The sequence below is a fragment of the Chelmon rostratus genome, chromosome 6 (genome assembly GCF_017976325.1).
Source record: "Chelmon rostratus isolate fCheRos1 chromosome 6, fCheRos1.pri, whole genome shotgun sequence".
Taxonomy (NCBI): domain Eukaryota; kingdom Metazoa; phylum Chordata; class Actinopteri; order Chaetodontiformes; family Chaetodontidae; genus Chelmon; species Chelmon rostratus.
Genome location: NC_055663.1, coordinates 27,902,638 through 27,920,061, shown reverse-complemented (window position 1 = coordinate 27,920,061; position 17,424 = coordinate 27,902,638). Strand labels below are relative to the sequence as shown.

Genomic DNA, 17,424 nt, shown 5'->3' with positions numbered 1-17,424 from the left:
TTTCACTTTGAGTATTTTTACATATTAGTGTTGCTGCTTTAGCTTAAGGGTCTGAGTATTTCCTGCACTGCTTCATAGCAGCTTAGTCAAAATCAGGATTTGTAATGGAGAATTTTCTATGTGCGTTATTTGTGCTGTTACTGTAGTAAAATATCACGATACTTCTTCCAACACTGTTTTTTTCCATGTACTTTGAAGTAAACTGCCAGTGCCCGTCGGTTGGAATTAAGTTTAGCGTGAAGAAGACAAGTTACAGCGATTTTTCGACGTAAATCAATTTAATTTAAAGAGCCGACAGCCGAATTAAAACCTCAACATGTTAATGAAGTTGTATCCAGGACATTGTAATGATCGACTGGCTAACAAAGACACTTTAAGACGTTTTGAGGCGTTTCCAGACGACAGTCCTGATTAACCACCGAGAAGCCTGCGAAACAAAACCGGAAGTCGTAGTATTTAGATTGACAGGAGACCCAGCCTTTCCGCTCAGCTACGCACGTTTAGTGGGCTGGGGCTAGATACGCACTTTTTGTATTCTCCATGTAAAAGACGCACAGAAATGACGTTTCACTCCGTCGCTCGTGGCGCTCCCTACGTCCGCAGCGGCTACGCGTCGCACTACCTGTCAGTCAAAGGACATTTAAATGGCTCCACTGTACAGAGCTGTGTTGCTTACAGCACGATAATAACACCGTTAACGGTTATATTTGAGCAAACAGCTGCGCGAACAGCGTCTGCTCTGACTGCCGGTGTTGTTCTTCTCCCTCTAAACCCGCTTTTTAACCGCTAAGTTTGTTCAGAAAGACAAAAAATGAGCGACGAGGACGACTTTTTGCAGAAAGCTCGGACCGGGTTTGATGATCTGTGTCGGGCTTTGAATATGGACGAAGAGGCGAGCAGCGAGGCTTGGAAGACCTACGAAAACATCAGCAGAAATTTTACATTAGAGGTAAAACAAACATTCATATGTTGTATTCATTTTATGTGTCGCTGCTGTTTCCCGCTACCACATTTACTACAACGTTATCGCTAGCTAGGATAATGTAGAGACGAAGCTAACGCTTCTTTAACCTCAGTCCACTTTGTGTCGTTTTACTCTGACAGAACAACAGAAACATGGTTTGAAAGCGATAAACTGGAGTTTGAACGACTGGTTAAACCCTCGGAAACAAACTAAAGCACAGTTTCCACGCGTAGATGTGTGTAAATATGATGGTTAGCCTTCTACACACAGGTTATTTCAATGCTAAACCATGTCCTGCTAGTATAATGTAAATAAACGCTGTATGTTGTAACCGTGGAGACATTACACGGTAATAATGACCTGTGGGTGAGCAGCCAGCCGCTAGAGGGCAGGATTTCCATCAGAGCTCAGTGAAACCCAACACAGCAGACTGACTGATGATTAATGACACAACCTGCTTATTAAATACGGTTATTTATAGAGACACTTTAGCCTGAATCCCTCCGCACACGGCTTCAAAGTAACTGCTAACTATTGTGTTTAAGCACTGACAGTATTTTGCGTTTTACTTTAGTATTTCTGGAAGCAAACATACTTTCTACTGCTATTATTTGACAGCTTTAGTTGCTTTGCAGGAGTTTTTACATAAAGCACATGACCAGTTTGTAGTACATGAGGTATTGTTGTAGAAAGTACTCAGTGGGTTGCTAAGTATAATAAATAATTGGATATAATAGCAGTTCACGTGATGGTGATCCGAATGTCTTTTTTTGGAGATATTTCCAGTGGTGAAATGTAACTAAATACATTTGGAGTATTTTCACAGTGTGGTATTAGTACTTTTAATTCAGTAAAGGATCTGAATACTTCTTCCACCTTTGGTTATTACAACATGCATTTTTCACTATTTTCTGACACTTTATAGACCAAATAATTACGGTAATCAATAAATCAAGAAAATAATTGGCAGATTCATTGATAGTGAGAATAATTGCAGCCCTAATATATTCACCAGCCTTGTCATCTCTTTTCCTCTATACTTCCATGTCTTTATTCTGTCCCTCCATCTCTTCCTCTGTTTCCTCTCTTCTCCCTCTTCTCCCCCTCCTCTCCCTGTGACTCCCCCCTCACTATCATGTCCTCCTTCATGTGCAGGGCAGCGAGCTGCACTGGCTGGCCTGCGCTCTGTACGTGGCCTGCAGGTCCTCAGTGCCGACGGTGGGAAAAGGCACCGCCGAGGGGAACTTTGTCTCTCTGACCCGAATCCTGCGCTGCTCAGAGATGAGGTAGGCCCACGATGCACCTGTGCACTCAGCTGCAAGTCTGTGTGCAGGAAACTCTTGAGGGATGGCAACTGTACGACCTGTAAGACGTGCGTCATGTGACAGATGAGGACAGCCGAGCTGTCAGCACTGTGAGTTAGCTAACCTGCTAGCATGTGTGCAGCTGTCTGTTGAGCTGTTATTAACGTGTGGTACACCAGACCGGCTGTGGGTTTGATGCTGTTTTTGAGTTTTGCAGGTTCTCCTTTAAAACACACATATTTTACTATGAATTGATTACTGAAAGGGATGTTGCACATTATGATATTCTGGTTGTGCTCAGCGGGAGCTAAGTTTTTTCAAATCATAATCATCTTTTTTACAATTTTTGCATTTATTACATTCAAGTACGTGTTAAATTGCTGCTTTGTGCAAATAAATGAAGGGGAGAGAATGAAGAAACGCAGCAGGTTGGTTAAAAAGTTTTGTAGTATTTGTCGCTATGCACTGGTAGGATGTGTTACGCTCTTCTTCACTGATCGCCTTCTCACAGCACAAATTGTCAAGCTAGCAAGGCTGCCCAAATGTAGCCCGCCGACCCTGTCAGCAAATCTCCATCTGTCACATGACCCCCGAAGGTCTCTCCAGAGTCACCCGTCAGTCTGCATCACCTCCAGAAAAACTGAAGTTGCCTGGAAAAATGAGCAGGAAATGCTGCTTCTGATCTGTTTATGTCGGGTGTGTGGATTTATCAGAGACTATCAGAGATTTAGTATTTATTTTACAGAGTGAAACATAAGGTTCAGCCCCCATCACCATCACCACCACCACCCAAATAATTTATCAACAGTCCCTTAAAGATGGGTGAAAAACAGCCAGTTCTTCACAGATCCTGGAGCAGCATGCAAACGTCACCCTGACATCATATGAGCCACATCCTGATGTGATGTCTGCTGAAACTGGTGTTTTCCACTTTTGACATCATGTTGAGTCAAATCTGAAATTTTGAACAAAACAGTTCCCAGACAACAACATGCCTTTTGTTCCCATCTTTTCATTTTTAGTGACACAATAGTGAAGTGGTGAAAACACGAATACACTGATCAATTAATTTATCGACAGAAAATTAATCTGCAAGTGTTTTATATTCCGTTAATTGTTTTGTTTTGTTATTTTTTCAAAGAAAAAAAGCGAAACATTTGCAGGTTCTGTGCATTTTAAAGGTTTGCTAAATGTATTTTCTGCTCTCTCTATGAAAGCAAATTAAATCTCGGACAAACGAGACGTCTCTTCGGACATTTCTCACTATTATCTGACATTTAACAGAAATCAGTTATTTGAGAAAATAATCTGCATAGGAATCAATAGTGATATCTTTAGTTGAGGCTCTGCTATATTCATATTTAAACAGTAGTTCTTTGAGTTGTCTCTGCTGTAAAATTCTTTCTGCTTGTGTCAAATCGTGTAACCTATAACTGAATGTGCAGAGATGTTTGAGTTTCAGAATGATGGAATAATGGTGATGATGAGGACCACCTCCTCACAGACCAGTCTCATATATAAACCTCATGGGGGCGGTAAATCTGTCCCTGTCGTCCTCCTGCAGCCTCATAGAGTTCTTTAATAAGATGAAGAAGTGGCAGGACATGGCCAACCTCACTCAGGACTTCCGTCAGAGCACCGACAAGCTGGAGAGAAACTTCACCGTGTCGGCGGTCATCTTTAAGAAGTACGTTCCCATCTTCAAAGCCATCTTCAAGACCCCGTCTGAGGAGCCGCCGCGAGTTCACCGCAGCCGCAAACAGAGGTGGGACATCATGACCTTTGACCTCAGCATAATATCGAGCTCAGACGGCTGGATTTCTCTTCGTGTGTTTGGGTCTTTTGGTCGTTCAGAGGCGTGAAGTATGAAAAAGTGCAGTTTCCCAGTTTACAGCTACATGATACACAGCTGATGCAGAGTGACTGAATAAATCACGTCGTACATCAAGTCGCCAGTAAAAGTGGAGTTTGTATCCCTGTAATACATAAACGATGCCTTAACGAGTGTTTCCTCATCACAGACGGATGTAATTCAGATTCCTTCGTGTCTTTTGTTTCCAGACGTCATCCCTGCACTGTGACCGAGGTCTTCAACTTCTGCTGGGTCCTGTTTGTCCATGCCAAAGGTAAAGATTTATCATGTCTTCAGTTTTAATCCACAGTGGAGGCGCTGCACTGCAGCTGTTGTTACAACAGGTCCTGAAGTCCACCTGTTAAAGGGGACTTTTATATAAACACTAAGGAACCTGCCTTTAAAGGAAATGTCCAGTCTGTCCTACAGAACAATGACATGTACTTGACACATCTTCAGAAAGCAGCTGGGGGACATAAACAGAGACGGACTGTGATCAGATTTGAAATCTGACCAACAGAGACGCATGTATGTGGATCAGCTCCAGATCCCTTTCTGAAGCGATCTCAGTGTCAGTGACAGAGGACTGAATGCAAAGTCCTGGTTCTGAGTGAAAAGTTCAGCTGAAGTTAATAAGATGATCCTCCTGAAGGACCGTTCACACCTGTTTTCCTGGAGTTTGTCCTCGCTCAAAAAGGGACTCTGGTGCTGTGACGGGTGAAACTTTGGATCTGCAGAAAATGAAATCTGACAGGAACTAAAACCCCCTCTCATGTGTGTTTGGGTCTGTGAGCGTTGCATTGAGCCTGGTCCCTCACAGTTAGGGGACACTTCAGGTTTGGGCTCGTTAACATCAGCTGGACACCACCATGTAAACTCAGCCCTTTTCTTTCCAGCTGCATGGAGACGATGCGTTCACTGCTGTCACTAAGTTACTCAGCTTCTCTGTCGACTGGACTTAAAACAGCTGAACAGATTTGGTTTCCGAGTGATTGATCATAATTTAGACGTAATAAAGATTCAGTTCCATCAGGACAGATGTGTTTGTCTTTGTTTTGAGATTTATGTTTTATGAAGTTTGAGACTTTGGCGGGTTATTGTCTACAAATGTGTCTCTAAATTTATTTCCATACTGTACGGAGAACAGGACTCGTCCTTGTATGTTTGTTACCTGACCTGGGATCTGACAGCACAGCTCAGTCCTGTGCTGGAGACCCCGGAGCTGCACCGGTCTGCTCCTCTCATGTGTGAGTACGGTCGCGTCACAGAGCATCTGATTCATGAAAAATGAAAAGCTGGTTAGAGAAACCCAGAAGGAGGCGACTCACAGTTTGAAAACCTCGGATCTGGATGAAAAAAATATTCTGTCTGCTGCAACAATGAAGAACAAACAAAACAGTTTCTTGAGTTGTGACTGCAGATTATTTATCATCCAGATGTTCTTTGAAGTTTCCAGAAAACCTTCAGCAGTAAGTTATTTTTGAAAACACCTCTGGCTTTTATTTTGAAGGCCGTATGAATAAATGAGAGGAACAAACTGGAGCGACTCTGAGGCGCCTTGCTCAAGGGAACCAGAGGGGAAGAGTGTTGGGCCTCATTTACTTTCCCTGCTGCTCAGAAAAACTCCCGCCTGAAACCTCCTTTAATCCGCACACGCAGGAAGAGTCGAGTTGAAACCTGCCTGGTAGCTTTGGCACTAATCCCGTCACGGTCTGCTGTGCCAACTTAACCCGAGGACAGAAAAATCTCTCGTGTGGCTTCATGTTTTCTTTGTCTCGCTCAGGGAACTTCCCGATGATCAGCGACGACCTGGTGAACTCGTATCATCTGCTGCTGTGTGCTCTCGACCTCGTCTTCACCAACGCTCTGCTGTGCAACGCCAGGAGAGATCTGCTCAACCCGAACTTCAAAGGTGCAACACTGCGCTCAGCGCTGCTGCGGCGTCGTAGATATGAGCTTCTGAGGCTTTGCTTTAGATCTGAAGCGGGAATAAAAAATCTTCTCACTTGAAGCTTCTTCCTGCTCTCTAAAAACATGTATGTACACGTGTGGCATCACTGTGTGGACGGCAGGCTGTCCTCCACTTTGGTTCAGACTGAAAAACAGCCGTCTGATGATGACATGTGGTTCAGACGTTCATGCTCCCCTCAGGATGAACTTAAATAACTCCGACCTTTCGTCTAGCGCCATCATCAGGTCAACATTTTAATATGTCCAACAGTTTGGTTTATGAACAATTACCGGCAGGACGAAAGACATTCCCATCAGCCTCAGCTGTGCTTCGTGTTTACTGCTAAACTTATCCACAGAGTTGTGAAACGTGACATTGAAGAGTCATAAAATTAAATCAGCAGTGGCGTGTCGGAAGCCTGCTTATCAGTCCTGTTCAGCACCGAATCAAACACGCAAAGTAAATCAAAAGTTGCTCTTTTCGTTGAACAAGCTCCAAGCAGCCGCCTCCCAGAGACGCCTGCAGCAGCGTGTATCAGCGCTGCCTTGTCTTCCTGTTGACACCTGGTGTTTCCTCTGCTGCCCCCGCCTCCACCTCCATCTCCAAACATGGTGTTTATTGTACCGGAGAACCTGTTGAGAAAGGAAACTGCTCTGCCAGCCTCAACATGAAAAACGACACCATGTCAGCCTGTATCCAGGCAGGAAACAGACTTTTTTCTTTTCTGCGCGTTGGTTTGAAAATCCTGATACGCAACCAGGGAATTCAAGACGGCGTGAGACATCTCCAGATTTCCTTCCTGTGGGAAAAGAGGTTGTTAATAACAGCATAAAAACAACAATTTACTGGAGTCGACAGGAGAAAATACAGTTAAAGAACAGATGTCGAACAGAATTAAACCTCATTAGTCGTGAACGATAAAAACACAACATAGAATTCAAAGAACAACGGGCACATTCGATCAAACGCAGTAAAGATTTAAAGGATTAATCCTACAGATGTAAGCACCTGTGGTTACCACGGTAACGGCGTCAACATTTAACGAGCAGTCGTAGTCAGCGTTATTCTGAAAGAATCGACACCAAAACGTGTTCATCGTGACATTTTTCATTAGATCGCTGACGTGTTTCATCAAACTGTTTTAGCTGCAGTTTTCCACAGTAATAAGAATAAATGAAATACAGCAGTCTGTAAACGTGTCGACAGCTTCAGGGACGAGCGTTTCATCGGGCCGCTCTGCTCTGTCTGCCTGGTGTCCTCCAGGTCTACCAGAAGACTTCAGCAGCAAAGACTACCGGCCGTCCTCGGGTCCGCACTGCTTCATAGAGCAGCTGTGTGAGCTGCATGACGGCCTGGTGCTGGAGGCCAAAGGAGTCAAAGAACACTTCTGGAAACCTTTCATCAAGAAACTTTTCCACAAGAGGGTGAGACATGCTTCGTCTGTGTGTATCTGCTGCCATCATCACTGTTCATGATGTTTGATTGATTGTTTTCACAGTTCAAAGAGCCCTTGACTTCCAAGTTCATTACAGCAAAGAAAGAAAATCGACTTGCAGAGACTTTAACAGTAAATTAGAAGATCTGTGTTATCTTCTGTACACCAGGACTCAAAACAAAGGTTCGTCTGTAAACAGGTGTGTGTCACCTGTCGAGGGTCTCGTAAAGGAGGCTCAGCAGCAAAGCAAAGTTTTAATTTTTTAAAATCACATCCAGCACGTCGACAGAGCTCAGATTTTTATTTCACATGAAGTGACTCGTGTTTACAGCAGCAGTAAAGAGGAACCTTCAGTCTTTGCTTCAGGCTGATTGTAACACTGGTTTAGCCTGAAAACGAAGCTCACCTGGAACAGGTGAGTCTGGAAGGATCAGTTTCCATGGTGACAGATCCCGAAAATAAACCTGGTTTAACAGGTAATCTGTTTTTATGAAGCATCCATCCATGTTTGTTTTTTTCCTATTTATCTTTCACTTGGTACTTAATTCTTCTAAATATCAAATATATTAAGAGTCTGGTTTCAGTGACGGATGTCTTTTCTAACAAATGCCTCTGTTTTTCCTGTATGATGTGGTTTTTCACTTCCTACCACCACAGTTAGGAAGTAGATACAGTAGGAACACACACACACACACACACACACACACACACAGAGGTCTGGTCTGATGCTGTGTGATTTGTGTCGAGCTGAACTTCCTCTTGGTGTCTCTCTCACAGATTCTCAGAGGAAAAGAAGATGGTCTGAGCGGCTTTCTGGATCCTATGAACTTTGGAGACAGTTTGTGAGTCTGCTGTCGTCACACAGTCGCGCAGTGTGCTCAGGATGTTAAGATACTTTAAATCACTTTGAGACAGATTGATGCAATTAGCATCAAACTCCTTTATCCTCTTCTCAGAGCCAGAATGCAGTCATATCTGAACACGCAGACATGAAACACGTGCTTTCAGATTCAGTGTGTCTTCCACTTCCTGAGCAGATCATTATCCCGTCAAGATAAAACCATAAAATCAGTTTGAAATCAAATCATGGAATAAAGACTCTTCATATGAGTACATGAGTACACTGCTAACAGCTAATTCAGCAGACTCCTGAGTTCCTCTTCCTGCTGCACTGCATGCTGGTCATGTTTCAGAGGCTCTGCCATCGTTTCTGTCTTCTTCTCTGACCCACAGTTTATCTCTCAGTCGGGTGTACGAGGAACACGTTCTGGCCACTGGCGGTCTGGATGAAAGGATCTTCACCGGCGAGGGGGCGAGCGAAGACATCGGTACGCCGGGGCCCTGCCTGTGTGAAGGGGCGGAGAACCAGGACAGCGCCACCCACAGGCTTCACGCCAGCCTCACTGTGAGATAGTGAACTTGTGTTTCTGTATTCATGTCTGTACAGCAGGATAATTTCCTGTCCTGCGTGGTGGGTTTTACCCTGGGTCGTGTCTCTCCTCTCCAGGCCTCGGCTCTGAAGGTCTCCACTCCTCTGACAGGCAGGAAGTACGTTCAGGAGAACAGTTTGGCGTCTCCGGTCTCGTGTGCCATGAAGAGCGTTGGGCGACTCCACACCCTGCTGTCAGGGACCAAACAGGGGCCGAGCGCTAAGCTAATGGAGACTCTCAGGTACGCTTCGTTGTACAGTAGCTTAGCAGAAGCCGGTTGTACCACAACATTACTAACTGTTAACATGATGGAATGATTACTAAGATGAGAAGGATGATGATACTCGTGTACTTTTACTGACTTTTAATGCAGGACTTTTACTTGTAATGGAGTATTTTTTTACACTGTGATGTTCTTATTTGTATTTAAATAAAGGATCTAAGTACTTTTACTTGTGCTTCTGACCAGGACCTGCGCCAGAGACCCCAGTGATGTCATCAGCAGGCGCCTGAAGGACATGTTTGAGCTCTTCTCTCAATATTTCGAGGGCCATGGGGAAGAGAACTGGGGGATGGGGAAAGGTAGATACACACAGACTCGTGAACAGAAAACTTTTTATATGTTTGATAGATTTGCTTCCCTCTAAGCTCCTAAAGAAACTTTCTCCTTGTAGAAATGGCAGTGAAGTACTTCCACCTGGCGGAGGCGCTCTACTACAGGATCCTGGAGTCCATCATTGAGAGAGAGAAGATGATACTGGGAGACGCTGATCTGTCTGTGAGTGATTTCTTTTTCGAGGCTGATGGCTGGAAATGATTGAGTCTGTTTTTTCTAAATGAACGGCTGTCATTTAAAGCTCGTTCTATAATTTGAATAAACACACTTGAGCTTGACGCTCACAGTGAACGGTTACAGGGACGGAGATTTATTCTCATGGTAACGGTATGCTTGTGTGTCTCAGTGTATTCTGGAGCAGGACGTCTTCCATCGCTCGCTGCTGGCCTGCTGTCTGGAGATCGTCATCTTCTCCTATAGACCTCCGGGAGATTTCCCCAACTTGATCGGCATCTTCCAGCTCCCCGCTTATCACTTCTACAAGGTATCAGTGCAACCTGTCACTTCTGTCAGAGTGTGTGTCTGTTCGTGTGTCTGTACCTGAGTGTTTGTGTGTGTTTGTGTTGATTTACCATCTGGCCAAGGGACAACAGCTGAGAATGAGCCCTTTGACAAACACTCACCAGTAGAAAAATAAAAAACACGAGAGGACAGAAAAGACTAATATGCTGGGTTCAGACCTGGTCTAGGTTAGGGTCAGGGTTTAGGCATTATGTCAACGAGGGTTGTCACAAAGATGTAAGTATGTGTGTGTGTGTGTGTGTGTGTGCAGGTGATCGAAGTGTTGGTGCGGTCGGAGCAGGGTCTGTTTCGGGAGGTGGTGAAGCACCTGAACCAGGTGGAGGAGCAGGTCCTGGAGAGCCTGGCCTGGACCAGCGACTCCCCACTGTGGGAGAGCCTCCGTGGAGCCAAAGACCACGTCCCCGCCTGCCAGCAGGTCCAGAACACACAACAAACAGCACAACGCTAACACTTCAGTTTCAGTCTAATGCCAAAAATATACGAATGAATCCTAAATATGTGTGTGTGTGTGTGTGTGTGTGTGTGTGTGTGTGTGTGTGTGTCAGGTGATGCCTCCTCAGTATCTGGAACAAAATGATGAAAGCAGCTCAGGCAGCGTTCCTGTCACTCCCATCAGCCATCGACCAGACCTCAACACCAGCAGCACTCTCAAAGGTGTGTGTAAGAGAGTGTGTGTGTGTGTGTGTGTGTGTGTGTGTGTCAGGTGTTCAGGATTAGAACAGAACAGGACAGTACTTGAGTAAATGTATTTAGTTACATTACTTCATTGTATATCTAAAGTGTGTAGTTTATTAGAGAACCCTGAATGTAAAATAATCTGCGCCTCCTCCAGGTGTGTCCCCCTCCCCCACCACCCTGCTGGACAGGTACAGCTCTCCTCCCACCGGAATGGCTCGCCGCCGTCTGTTTGTCGACCCGCTGGACGGCGAGCCCGGAGCCACCTCCACCGGCACCACCAGCACCACCGGTACGGCGTCGGCAGCCGTGACCAAGACCGGCCAGGCCAGCCTAGTGACGACCATCCCGGCCGGGCAGACTGTGGTCACCGTGGCAACTGCCACCGTTACCGCCAACAACGGGCAGACGGTCACCATACCTGTGCAGGGTGAGGGACCGGAAACATTCGGCGTGTAATGTGACCGATAATAAAAACAAACACTGACCTCTGACCTCGGCAGGTATAGCCAATGAGAGCGGAGGCATCACCTTCATCCCAGTCCAGGTGAGTGTGACCGGACAGGGCGGAGCCACGCTACAGCCGCTGTCCGCACAGACTCTGACTGGCACTCTCACCGTCCAATCAGCCGTCACCAAACCAGCTGCCAAACCAGCCAGCAGTCCGCTGAGGAAAGGCTCGCTGTCACTCTTCTTCAGGAAGGTGCGAGTCCCGTTTTCTTCTGCGCGGCACGTCCCGCCGTGTTCACCTGATGATTATTAGTTCCTGTGATCAGACGGCCAGTAGGAAATAAACCGACTTCTGCCTCTCCACTCTCAGGTGTATCACCTGGCCAGCGTCCGTCTCAGAGATCTTTGTGCCAAACTGGACATCTCGTCAGAGCTGAGGAGGAAGATCTGGACGTGTTTTGAATATTCTCTGGTTCACTGTACCGATCTGATGATGGACCGACACCTCGACCAGCTCCTCATGTGTGCTGTTTATGTCATGGCAAAGGTGTGTGTGTGTGTGTGTGTGTGTGTCTGTCTGTCTGTGTTTGTGTCTCTGTTTGTCTGTGTGTGTGTCTGTGTGTGTCTGTGTGTGTGTGTGCACGTGTGTGCACGTGTATGCGGGTGTGTGTGTGTGTGTGTGTCTGTGTGTGCGTGTGTGTGTCTGTTCATGTGTGTGTGTCTGTGTGTGTGTGCGTGTGTCTGTGTGTGTGTGTGTGTCTCTGTGTGTGTGTGTGTGTCTTTCTCTTGAAACTTGTGTTTTTGTTGTCATCAGGTGACCAAAGAAGACAAATCCTTCCAGAACATTATGAAGTGTTACCGCACTCAGCCTCAGGCCGGCAGCAATGTAAGAACCTCTGAATCAGATCTGATGTCACAACAAAACTTATTAAAACCTTTACACTTTATTGATCCGTACCATAAAAAAAATATATAAATAAAATAAAACCATCATTTTCCATTATTCATTCGTTTGTTCGTGTGTGTGTGTGTGTGTGTGTGTGTGTGTGTGTGTGTGTGTGTGTGTTTCAGGTGTATAGGAGTGTGTTGATCTCAGGGAGGAGGAGACGTCACTCAGGCAACAACAACAACACCAACAAGCACAGCTCGTCTGCAGACCCCAACCAGGATCCAGGTATGAAAACACCAGTTTTATTGATTATTGGAAATCTTCATCGTCTTTAATGTTGAACTGAGTGAAAAGGCCAGTGTGACCTCAGTAATGTGTACTTTTATATATACGTACGTATTATGTGTGAGTACAACGTGTCTCTCTCATAGTGACATTTAGCATTTAGCAGCTAAAGAGACAGATATTTCCCTCAGGAGTTGGTAGAGACCAAAAACAGAGGTAAAACATTGGTTATATATCGTACTACATGTATTATTCTCTATTTTACTTTTTTATATTTTATATTCTTTGCTTATTTTTTATATTATTCTCTCTAAAACTTATATCAAAACTGATTTATTACAGTATAAACTGGAGTGTTTTTCTCTTATATTTCTACATGAATACAAACACTAAATAAACACTATTGACTGTTGCCTCGTTTATTAATTGCCGTCTCCCCCGCTCCCTCCCTCACCCATCTCCCCCCAGCAGGTGGGGACATCAGTCCAGTTCCGATTCGCTCCAGCAGCACCTTGCCCACCCCGCAGCCTGGCAGCGCCCCCTCCACCCCCACCAACACCTACACTAAGAACTCCCCCTCCTCCTCTTCCTCCACTGCCTGCGAGGGAGAGGAGGAGCGGGGAGACCTGATCCACTTCTACAACAGTGTTTACATCAAACAGATGAGGCACTTTGCTCTGCGATACTCGGCGAGCTCGCCATCTGCGGGGGTACGTGTGCACAAGCTGCGATTCATGTGATACGAGCTGATCGTTTATTCATGTCTGAAGGCGATGAGCTGCAACTCCTCACTGCTTCGCTTCAACTGTCTGATGTGATATTTGACCCTCAGTTTGACGTCACCAATGAAAAACACTGAACTGATTCATGATATTTAATATCTGGGTTTCTGATGCATTTACTCAAGTACTCTGTTCACAGGAAGTACAACTCTGTGGTACTTCTACTACTACACCACAGTTATCTGAGATCTTTAGTTACAAGTTGATTTACAAAGATTTTCTTTACACAAATTGTACAAAAAACTGAAAGTGTGTGTGTGTGTGTGTGTGTGTGTGTGTGTGTGTGTGTGTGTGTGTGTGCGCACATACGCATGCGCAGGTGGAGTCCCCCCCTCTGTGTCCGTACCCCACCCTGAGGACCGGCTCTCCTCGTCGGATGCTCCTGTCCAGCAAACACTCCATCTACATCTCTCCTCACAAGACAGGCTCCGCCCCCACAGCGACCACCCCCCGAGACAAGATTTATTACTACATCTGCAGCAGCCCCCCCAACGTGAGACACACACACACACACACACAATGCCACCTTTGTCGTATTAGGATTTGTAATTGAGCGGCCACACAGCAGAAACTGTTGGAGTGACTGTTTGAATGAAAATCTACTTGTGATGTCTGTGATGACCTTTGACATGTGACCTTTGACCTCTGACCCCCTCAGCGTCTCCAGGAGATCAACAGCATGATCCGGACCGGAGAGACCCCCACCAGGAAGCGCAGCATGCCTCTGGAGGAGGAGACTTCACCCAAGAGGGTTTGTCCTGACAACCACTCCGCCCTGCTCCGCCGCCTGCAGGACGTCGCCAACGACCGCAGCTCCTCGCACTGAGGCCACACACACACACACACACACACACACACACACACACACACACACACACACACACACACACACACTCTAAGTATCACCACAGTGACAAACCATACTGTCACATCACCACCCATCATGCTACGCCTTCACAGTCCTGTCATACGTGGAGGAGATCAGACTTTCAGGAGCATTTTGGTCACTTGTGCCTGATGAGTCCACAGTGAGGTCACGTGACACACCTGTTGCATCAGTTTCAGCTCCCAGTTCTGACTGGCGAGTCTTTACTGTGTAGCTCAACGAAGTGAGAATCTAAAAATGTGTCTTTGTGACACTGCAGCAACAAAACAACAAAAACTCGTGCAGCTCTGTTGCTCATCACAGTCATTCTTAAAGGTCACAGACATGAACCCACAGGAGGACAGAGGACAGGTAAAGGTCCAGTGTGGCGTGACCACAGGTGATGATCGATGCAGTCAGGGTCAAAGTTCACGCTCCTTCTCTGACTCATAGCGCACAGACATGAAGCACATATTCTTAGATTCACTGTGACTTACACAAGCCTGGCATCACCAAAGCAAATGAAACTGGTTCCCAGGTTCCACTTCCTCTTCCTGAGGACTTCATTTTTGTGTCACGCATAAAACCGTAAATGCACCAAGAAATCATAGAAAAAAAGGAGTCTTCAGAACCTGCCGGAGAGTCTTCATGGTTTTAAATTTTCTTCAGATTTCTGATCCAGTGATAGTTGTCTGAACATCCATTAGTGCGCTGCTAACAGGAGCCGCTAGCAGCTAACTGCTAACAGCTAGTTCAGCAGACTGTTAATGGAGACACTTTGACTCAATGTAAACAAATATAGACTAAAAATGGGGATCAGGTTGCAGCATAACTAAATAGTTTTTTCCTGTTTGATATCCCACAATGCATTCTGGGAACTGTGGTTTCAAAACTAGAGCATGATTTTCCCCCAAGGAGTGACAGAGTGACCCTCGCACACTGTGGCGGCGGCAGCAGAGGCCAGTGTCGGCTGAGTGTTAATTCTCTTTCAGGACTAAATTTAATGTTAGCGTAGCTCAGAGTTCTTTGCGGGCTCAGGCACGTTAGCGATTAGCTTGTCCTGCTCCGTTAACTTTAAACTAATATTTAATGTAGCCGAGTCGACGATGAACATCTGCGAAATATCTAAAAGATGATTTATGATTTCTAACAACTCACAAACGTTAAAGAACATTTAACAGAATTCACTATTAATTTTAGCTCTATGTAAAGTCGATAACAGTTTACATAGTTTTATAAATTCCACTGAGTGAAACAGAAGTTTTGTCAGGTAATTGACATTTTAGTCTATAATCTTCTATAATCCATCGCACGGAGCTGCGACAGACGTCCGTCACAGGCCGAATATTTTCAATATTTGCCAGTGAAGTAAATATGACTGTATTACACTGAGTAAACAAAACAAAAAGACCAAAACATGACTTCAAACCAACAACACGACTAAAACAAAAACCTCCATTTAAAATTCCTCTCAGAATGACGCTGAGTCCTGGTTGGAATCAATCATCAATCAAAGTCGATCAGTCATCAAACAGATTTCGCCTGCAGTGCGTCGTAGAAACAGAACTAACGTTGCGTTGCCGCTGATTTCTCTTCATTCCGTCCATTTCTTCTCTGATGCATGAATGTATTTTGGGATTTCATTATTGATCGTTTTTTTTACGTGAATTTTCTTACTGAAGTGAAGGTTTGATGAAGTAGCAGCAGCTTTCTGACATTCTCATGTTTGATTTTTACTTTATTCTCTTCTACTTATTCACTTACAGTTTTATCATCGCTGTGTTTTCTGTGACGTTTAAAAGATTCTGTGTTTATTTAACCGTTAGTTTACAAAAGAGATGAAAAAACTCTCCCTGACTTTTGTTTTTAATCATTTCAAACACTAACATCTGTCAGTTAAAGGGCTCCAGACAGATGACGACTGACCATGTTTAAATGTGATTTTTCTAGTCACACCAGCAGATATGATGGTCTCATTTTCCATGTAGGACTGAAACTGTGTGTTTCTCTACAGGATACGTCCTCCTCCTGTTCTCGTGTACTTTAACTGAAAAAAACTGTGTTATTGTCGACCGCCGCGTGTAAATATTTGTAAAAAAAGAGAAAAGAAAAGCTATTTTATGGAGGTGATGTAAATTAAGTGCCTTTATTTTTTACTCCTGAAATCTGTTTGTTTGTTTGTCAGACAAACTTTACTTTTATTAGATTTTCTTGATTGTAAAAGCTCTGATGGAATAAATAGAATGTTTAAAGTGGTCTGGTTGATTCTTTTTGTTGCCACTAGATGCTGCTTTGAGTATTTATACGATTTTATTATTGTGTGCTGTACACAACTACACCCGGCCTCCATGTGTTAACGAAACATCAAAAACTCATGAAACACGTCCAAAAATAACTTGAACAAATCAATCTCTGATTAGCATTTTCATGCTAAGTGTAGGAGGAAATGGACGTGGACTCTGTCACATTCAGAGGAAAATCACTGAATCTTAAATGTGTGTTGTTAATGTGATTATGGGGTTTGTTCCTACAGTCACTGTTGGTATGTTTGAGGAGCCTTTCATTTGAAGTATCAGATCTGATGGAAGGGATGTGGAGTACCCCAGAGCTCCATCCTCGGTCCTCTTCTGTTTCTATCTTTGCTTCCACTTGGACAGATCATACATAATCATAAGTTTTCTTTTCTTTGCTGTGTCAGTGACATCCAACATGTGTCTGGAAGAACAGGATCCACCAGAAGCCAGAAGGCTTTATAAAACTGTTCGACAGCCGACGTCCCGAATGGGTTCTTCAGCGTGTGAAAATAAAGCCCAGTGATGCTGACGGGCGTCTGTTTTATCTGTCACGTTGGACTCTTAAAATCTTAATTTCTATGTCGAGAAACAAAGTTTGTCCAGCTGAGTTCATGCCGTGAACTCACTCCATCACAACCTGACAGCCGTAAAACACACACAGCTGCTGACGTGGTTTCTTTATTTCCCCTCTGATTTATTAACATCGCAAACTTCACCTTTACACCTCCAGCACGACACAGCTGTAAATCTGCTGAGTCGCTCTGCTGAAGAAGCTTCGCAGCAGCTGAAGTCTTTACGGTCCGCTGAACTCGATCTCGTTTGCCTGTTTGAGTAACGACGAGAAACTTTATCAAAGTGTGTCTGATGCTGTCTGACAGCAGCATCTCTCTGCAGGACGAACAGCAGCTCAGGTGTTTCATGGAAGTAGAATGAAGCCAAACAGGAAACCTGAGATCATCTTCATCGCCTGCTTTCACTGATGTTGCAAGATTTTGTTTCTACATCAGCCAATGTCCTATTGACTTACCCCGTCTTAGAATATTAAGGGATTAAAACTAATACAGTGGCAACATAAGACAACATGCAAATAAACAAAACACAAGAAAATTA

General features: G+C 44.7%; 1 protein-coding gene across 2 annotated transcripts; it reads left to right on the top strand.

Annotated features, from left to right (window-relative positions):
* Positions 1–644: 644 nt before the first annotated feature.
* On the top strand, positions 645–16,275 carry rbl2 (retinoblastoma-like 2 (p130)). Of its 2 annotated transcripts, none has more exons than XM_041938550.1 (22): positions 645–949; positions 2,120–2,250; positions 3,833–4,033; positions 4,330–4,394; positions 5,904–6,032; positions 7,335–7,495; positions 8,284–8,348; positions 8,740–8,911; positions 9,014–9,177; positions 9,406–9,518; positions 9,611–9,714; positions 9,899–10,036; positions 10,325–10,489; positions 10,620–10,728; positions 10,907–11,179; positions 11,253–11,452; positions 11,570–11,746; positions 12,014–12,085; positions 12,271–12,373; positions 12,845–13,083; positions 13,475–13,648; positions 13,814–16,275. In XM_041938550.1, the coding sequence occupies exons 1-22, from the start codon at positions 812–814 to the stop codon at positions 13,979–13,981; spliced, it is 3,261 nt and encodes a 1,086-aa protein (XP_041794484.1). In that variant the 5' UTR covers positions 645–811; the 3' UTR covers positions 13,982–16,275. The 2 variants fall into 2 exon arrangements, with proteins under 2 accessions (XP_041794484.1, XP_041794483.1); XM_041938549.1 differs by having other exon boundaries at positions 12,842–13,083.
* Positions 16,276–17,424: the final 1,149 nt, after the last annotated feature.